At 41.3% G+C, this 7,852-nt stretch overlaps 1 protein-coding gene and 1 pseudogene across 2 annotated transcripts in view; one reads left to right on the top strand and one right to left on the bottom strand.

Moving 5' to 3' along the window:
- Positions 1–1,769, top strand: part of LOC311146291 (polymeric immunoglobulin receptor-like) — a 15,506-nt pseudogene extending 13,737 nt beyond the window's left edge. Inside the window, exon 7 of the transcript in view lies at positions 1,544–1,769. The product of the transcript in view is annotated as a polymeric immunoglobulin receptor-like (transcript). The remainder of the gene's footprint in view (positions 1–1,543) is intronic.
- Positions 1,770–3,528: 1,759 nt separating this feature from the next.
- LOC311146436 (ras-related protein Rab-6B-like) lies at positions 3,529–7,495 on the bottom strand (the record flags this gene model as incomplete). Its single annotated transcript, XM_084182942.1, has 7 exons — positions 3,529–3,593; positions 4,628–4,694; positions 4,926–5,019; positions 6,252–6,363; positions 6,509–6,614; positions 7,189–7,242; positions 7,466–7,495. 7 exons carry the CDS (start codon positions 7,493–7,495, stop codon positions 3,529–3,531), a joined length of 528 nt encoding a protein of 175 aa, XP_084039068.1.
- Between the last annotated feature and the right edge of the window lie 357 nt (positions 7,496–7,852).

Raw genomic sequence — 7,852 nt, 5'->3', positions numbered from 1 at the left:
GCGACTTACAAATTGGACCTCAACCCAATTGAGATGGTTTGGGATGAGTCAGACGGCAGAGTGAAGGAAAAGCAGCCAACAAGTGCCCAGCATATGTGGGAACTCCTTCAAGACTGTTGGAAAAGCATTCCTGGTGAAGCTGGTTGAGAGAATGCCAAGAGTGTGCAAAGCTGTCATCAAGGCAAAGGGTGGCTATTTGAAGAATCTCAAATATAAAATACATTTTGATTTGTTTAACACTTTTTGGGCTTTTTTGTGTTATTTCATAGTTTTGATGTCTTCACTATTATTCTACAATGTAAAAAATAGTAAAAATAAAGAAAAACCCTTGAATGAGTAGGTGTGTCCAAACTTTTGACTGGTAGTGTATACTGAACAAAAATACAAACGCAATGAATTTACTCAGTTACTGTTATGATGAGTTTCTGGTATTGAGAAGTTCAGGATGCAAGAGATCATGTTACACAGATGGAGATTGGATTCAGTCATTATTTAATGTTCACAATATTGGATTCATTGACAGGGGGTACGTGCTCTGCCTCTTTTCATATGAATGACTTCCATACCAAATCTCTCAGCTTATATAATGACCTTCCAATCTACTTTTATCTTACCCAGTTGCTAACTATTATTAAGTGTCACTCATCCTCCATCATATCATCCACCTACTTGGTATCATGTGGCACCCTAGCCAGGCCATTCCATCACGCACCCAAGATTAGCACCAGTGGCCCCCAATCTATCTTGGCACACTGACCTTCTGTACTCACTCGTGACACCAATAACACATGGCTTGTCCTTGTTCTCTGTCCACATACATACATCTTATGATCTCTCCATACATTAATGTATGGCCAATCAGAATTAGTTTTTCCCCACAAAAGGGCTTTATTACAGACAAAAATACTCCTCAGTTTCATCAGCTGTCTGGGTGGCTGGTCTCAGACGATCCCACAGGTCAAGAAGCCGAATGTGGAGGTCCTGGGCTGGCGTGGTTACACGTGGTCTGCGGTTGTGAGGCTGGTTGGATGTACTGCCACATTCTCAAAAAAATGATGTTGGAGGCAGCTTATGGCAACAGCTCTGCTGGACATTCCTGCAGTCAGCATGTCAATTGCACAATCCCTCAAAACTTGAGACATCTGTGGCATTGTGTTTGTGACAAAACTGCACATTTTAGAGTGGCCTTTTATTGTCCCCAGCACAAGGTGCACCTGTGTAATGATTATGATGTTTAATCAGCTTCTTGATATGCCACACCTGTCAGGTGCATGGATTATTTTGGCAAAGGAGAAATTGTCACTAACAGGGATGTAAACATTTGAAAGAAATACGCTTTTTGTGCGCATGGAAAATTTCTGCGATATTTTATTTCAGCTCATGAAACATGGGACCAACACTTTACATGTTGCATTTATATTTTTGTTCAGTGTATGTTCTTCCCTCTCTCATCATGTCCTCCCATCCCTCTCCTCCTTTTCCTCCTCTCCAGGGTTGTCATGGTGATGCTGACTATGATTAAATAAAGGACCGCCTCCTACAGTCCAGCATCTACGCCAATTTACCCACAAGCCCCTCTGACTCTCTCAACTACCACAAGGACCCCAGCTGCCCTATTGAAGCCAGTGCCGCCATCCCTTAAGACGGCACTTCTTCTGGTGAATATCCCACTGTCAACATTGGTCAAAGCCCTGCCTACTCTACTGTCAATCATCCACATAGCTCCTCTTAGGTTCTACTCCACAGTCAGCAAACCCAGAGACACCTGAGTCACTGACAACCAGTCAGAAGGGACATACACACACTGGCAACCAATCACAAGTGACATGTTATTAACTATGTGTGCCACCGCCTCTTGAGCCTTGACCTTTAATTTGAGCAGACAGCTGCATAATCTGCTTCATGTCCTCATAATCAGATGTGTTACCTTGACTTCTGTCTTTCATGTCTCTTCTCAACTTGTCTTAATGTTTCGGTCACTTTGGTCTAATTTGCATGTTAATATCTGTAAGTAAATATTGGCTCACTATTTGGCAAGCACTGAATTTTGACTAAATGCATTATAACTGTCTATTAATGGTTTTTAACACATTTATAAAATAAATAGCCATAATTACGTAAGGGATAATCAACGAGGGGCTCTAAGCGTTCTGTGGAAAATAATGCACGACTTGTAAGTTGTGTGCCACCACGCTTCCACTGAGTTGCATTATTTTCCAGGGAATGCATAGAGCCCCGAGTTGATTATCCCACTTAGAACACATTTTCCGCTAGAAATGCACTGAAGTAGCTAGCTGGCAAGTTTCCTAGACGACTACAGTAACTTGCTATCTTAGCTAAGCAAACCATCAGTCCTCCTAGCTTGCTATTATGAAAATCGAATTCAATAATGCCAATAATGTTTTCAATTTGACTTTTGCTTTCAAAACCAGCTCTGGTAGTGTGAAATAGGTATTAGACTCTAACCATGGTCTCCACCCCCCCCCCCCCCCCCCCCAAACCTCATTGAATAGTTATTGAACTGTAAATGAGAGGTTTATGTTATATCGAATTAAAATATGATATGTTATATTTTGACTTAGTCTGATATACAGTATATATTTCAAAGGATCATAAATATGACGGCGAGCAAAGCAAAAGAGACACTTTTCAAAGACGAGACCATTTTGAAATATGTAAGTGTGGATGGTTAGAAGAGTGAAGCCCTTTAATCTTTAATTTATTCATCATTAAACATTGTTACATTATTCATACCGGTGAACAAGGACCACTTCTACTAAGGGACGTTCACAACATACATATCACATTACTATATACAGTGCAGTGCAGTACAGTGGATCGTTATGTGTATTGCCGGGGGAACGGCGGGAGGAAGGGGGAGGGCTTGTGAAATTCCATTGGCTTTTTTCTTCTTCTTCTTCTTTTACCACAGCACAGTTGTTCTATAAAAGTTGCCCATTGAGAGTTACACATTTTCACAGCTACAGAAAATTAAGGTTGAATCTACGGTAAATCAACTCCTGTGGGGAATATGAATTGGGACACATTGTTGATATGAGTTTGCTATTATTATGCTATAAAACATTCTAAGTTAGTCGAGCAGCTCCGGGGTTCGAGAGCCAGAGGAGAGGCATGAGATCAGCGTGCATGCGTGCTGCAGACATTCAGACAGGGCAGCCATCTTGAAAATGGACTGGCCCACATCTCCCAATTTAGGCCTCATTTTTGGTGCTTTCCCTTTTATATAAAAAAATACAAAACATAATGGCGAAAATAATTAGTGTTTCATTCCATTTTCCAATTTTTTTCAGTTTTCTAAAACTTTTTTTCTATTTTTTTCTTGTCCGGCACTTAGCTACATATTGACAAAGTATACAATATTTTACAACTGAAGACTGAAATAACACTTGATTAGTCTAATCGGATATACGGTACAAGGCCCATATCCAATCAGTCAAATGGAAGCTAACCAGTAGGAAGCAACACAACAAGCCTATGGTGTGAAGGAAGCTGTCCGACAGCTCTGCATTAACACGAGCACCCGCCCTCTGGGACAGTGGGTTCTGCTGGTTTGTCCAGCTTTATGTCAATCACTGGAAAGTGTCCAATTAAGGAAAACTTGGGGAATACATAGAAAATGGTTAAACATTATCTGCATATTCCATTCTAAACAACAAAACAGTGGCACATAACATAGTCAACAGAAATTACTTGAATGCAATATAATAGACCCTCTATCTTTCTCTCTCTCACACACAAGCACGCGTGCACATACACACACATTCACACAATTCCACACTATATGTAACTACGCCCTCCTTCCAACCACCATAGTCTATCCTTCATCATGTCTCCCTAGTAGAGCACTGCTACCCAACTCGAGTCCTACGGGCCCCCAACATTATACATCGGGTTGGGAAAGGCCTTAGCTACCTAAGAGCTCTCTCAGTCTCTCTCTCGTCTTGTGAGCAGCCAAGCGGAGCCGTTGCTATGGACACTCACACATGCAGAGAGTGCACGGAGCAGATGCAGTGCAGCACAGCAGTGCAGAGATGAGCAGCTAAAGGTGAAAGTTATTTGTGATTTCGGGTATGGGCAGAAGCAATCGGGCCAGGGAACGGTAGGGCCTTAACGTCGCGGGCATTGGAAGGGCTCTGGCTTAAATTTCATGCCCGTGCAGGGCTCTACTCCCTAGGTACAGGGTCCTATCCTGCTATACCGTCACTAGGGGGCATCCTCTCCCCTTGTCCTATACTGCCCTACAAAGGCAAAGTGCAGTAACTACGAATTTGGTCCAAAATCTTTGATCTGTTGTAATGGCCAGGTATATTATCTGATTAATGTGGTATTTAGTTTCCTGAAACAAGAACAAGCCAGTCGATCAAAATACATCATGAAGTACCATAACGTAGTTACTGAACTTTGCCTTTTTTTTAAGGGCATACAAACCAATGATCATATTACTGGTTCAATGCACTGGAGATGGCACCCTATTTCTGCCTACTTCTCTATTAACGTAGCAGCAACCACAACGAGTTGAAGGATTGTTTCTCTCTACTGAGTTCCTCTTTGTTGTTCTGAGCCTTGATTAACAGTGTTGAGTCACTCACTCTGTTCTAAAGGATACTGCCTTCAGGGTTCACATCGTCCAAACTCTCCATCCCAGGTAAGGTTGCTGCAACGCGGCGAAACAGCTGGAGAGGGAAAGAGAAAGAGAAAGAGAAAAACAGAGAAAGTGAGAGAGTGGAGGGAAAATAGTTTGAAAGAATAGAATCGAACTAACACAATAAAACTACATACTAGAAGGAATTTCCACAATCTAAATCTGATGTTTGAGTGAGTGACTTGAAGCAAATTAAGAAGCAACAATTCTGAAATGTTGAGTGCCTAATTAAGAAATGCTACATTTTTATAGTAAGAATCACCTGTTTGACATTGGTGCCTGTCTTGGCACTGGTTTCGATGAACATCACATTCAGTTCTTTGGCTCTCTGCTCTCCAGCCTCAATAGTGATTTGCCTGTGGGAGAATCAGACCATAGCATGCATTCAGATGTTTCAAGGGAAATACTTGACAGACATCTTGAATGGTTTATGTAGAACCAATGACGTTGAACAATTGATGCATAATTGAATCAAATCAGGTGACTCATGTTCACGCTGTCAACACATATATAATCAATTTAAAGGGATTGAAAAAGTAACATTAAGGCAGACAAACTACCCCTCTGATAGGCTTATGCAATAAATAACATATTTATAAGAGAGATATATGCTATAATACACTGAGTGTACAAAAATTAGGAACACCTTCCTAATATTGATTTGCACCTTCCTTTTGCCCTCAGAACAGCCTCAATTCATCGGGGCATGGATCCTACAAGGTGTCGAAAGCGTTCCACAGGGATGCTGGCCCATGTTGACTCCAATGCTTCCCACAGTTGTGTCAAATTGGCTGGATGTCCTTTGGGTGGTGGACCATTCTTGATACACAAAGGAAACTGTTGAGCGTGAAAAACCCAGCAGCGTTGCAGTTCTTGACACATAAAACAGGTGCGCTTGGCACCTACTACCAAACCCCGTTCAAAGGCACTTAAATATTGTATCTTGCCCATTCACCCTCTGAATGGCATGCATACACAATCCATGTGTCAATTGTCTCAAGGCTTAAAAATCCTTCTTTAACCTGTCTCCTCCCCTTCATCTACACTGATTGAAGTGGATTTAACAGGTGACATCAATAAGGGATCATAGCCTTCACCTGGATTCACCTGGTCAGCCTATGTCACGGAAAGAGCAGGTGTTCCTAATGTTTTGTACAGTCAGTGTACATGTAATACATGTATCAAATATAAACTAGAACAGGGATCATTTCAGCCACGGGACGATTTTTTTGGAGCGGATGGTCGGGGGGCCGGAACATAATTACAAAAAATTTGTAGACTGCAAATTGACCGCAAGAAGCCCAAACAGATATAATGTTGGACTAAAACATACCATTACAAATCTTGCTTACATTTGTATATGATCACGTGTCTCTCTATTATGCATAGGAACACTTGGGAACAGATTTCCAAAATTAAAATCACTTGGAGCTGAGTTCCTGTTGTTTTTACAGTCTTATGTCCAACAATGAAAAAATATGTATTTTTATTTTTTTGTGGTCAGAAAACTTGGGGGTCCAAATAAAACCAGCCGTGGGCCATATTCGGCCCGCGGGCCACCAATTGGGGAACCCTGAACTAGACCCACCTCTTCTCCTCCAGGTCTGTCTTGTTGCCCACTAACATGATGATGACATCACTGCCCCTCTCTGTTCGAACGTCGTCAATCCACTTACAGGTCTGCTGGAACGAGTTCACGTCTGTGGAGGAAATACATCATTTACAAACTTTTTACTGGATACACCAAAACGACAAGCCATTATAGTGCACAAGGGTAACAGTGTGTGTGTGCGTGCATGCATATGGTTCTGCTTGTAGTGTGAGTTGTAATGTCTTGCTGCTCACTTGTAATGTCATACACCACCACAGCGACAGTTGAGTCCCGTATGTAGCTGGGAATGAGACTCCTGAAGCGCTCCTGGCCAGCTGTATCCCACAGCTGCAGCCTCACCTAGATACATAGCACACACAGAGCTACACTACTGGCTAAACCGCAACAACAGCTATGTATTAACACGATTATTTAAGTTTAATTTCACCAGGTAAGTTGAATAAGAATACATTCTCATTTATGAATGCCTCATCGATGTAATTAGTATGTAGTATGTACATTATGTATAGTTCAGTGGAGGCTGGTGGAAGGAGCTATAGGAGGATGGGCTCATTGTAATGACTGGAATGGAATTTAAGGAATGGAGTCAAACATGTGGTTTCCATATGTTTGATGGGGTTCATACCGATCAATTTATTCCATTCCAGCCATTACAATGAGCCTGTCCTCCTATAGCTCCTCCCACCAGCCTCCTCTGGTATACTTAGTATGTATAGTATGCTAGGAGAATTGGAGTGCTACTAGTTAGGGTGCTAGGCTACTAGTTAGGGTGCTAGGCTACTAGTTAGGGTGCTAGGCTACTAGTTGGGGTGCTAGGCTACTAGTTAGGGTGCTAGGCCACTAAAAAGGGTAGAAATAATGTAGTCCGTGTTGATCTGTGTGTTCCTTTCAGGTAACTGACAGAGTTTCTTACTGTTCGGTCCTCCAGGTACATGGTCTTTGATAAGAAGTCAATCCCAATGGTCGCCTGTCAAATAAAATAAGAGGAAAATGATATTAGCAATAATAGCACAATAAAAGGAGTCCCACAGGGTACAGTGTTTCAATCTCTATCATTTTTTATTCACAAACTAAAATATGTATTGTGATAGATAGAAAACATAAAAAGCTATTCAGGCCAAGCACTGACATCTAATCAAATCTACGGTAATTCGATTTGTATTGCCCTTTGTACATTGTACTGTAATTACCTGATATGTGTTGTCGAAGCTGTCGTACATGAACCTGGTGATCAATGATGTTTTCCCCACTGGAAGAGGAACAGAACACAGGGGTGAACATTGATACAGTACATACATACATACATACATTCATTCGGAAAATATTCAGATGCCTTGACTTTTTCCACATTTTTTTCACGTTACAGCCTCATTGTAAAATGGATTAAATTGCTGTTTTTTTCTCATCAATCTACACACAATACCCCATAATGACAAAGAAAAAACAGGTTTAGACATTTCTGAAAATGTATTAAAAACTGAAATATCACATTTACATAAGTATTCAGACCCTTTACTCAGTTCTTTGTTGAAGCCCCTTTGGCAGCAATTACAGCTTTGAGTCTTCTTGGGTATGAC

Source organism: Coregonus lavaretus (genome assembly GCF_964263955.1).
Source record: "Coregonus lavaretus genome assembly, chromosome: 19".
NCBI classification, from domain to species: Eukaryota; Metazoa; Chordata; class Actinopteri; order Salmoniformes; family Salmonidae; genus Coregonus; species Coregonus lavaretus.
The sequence above is the reverse complement of the archived record's forward strand: the minus strand, read 5'-3'. Positions and strand labels throughout refer to the sequence as shown.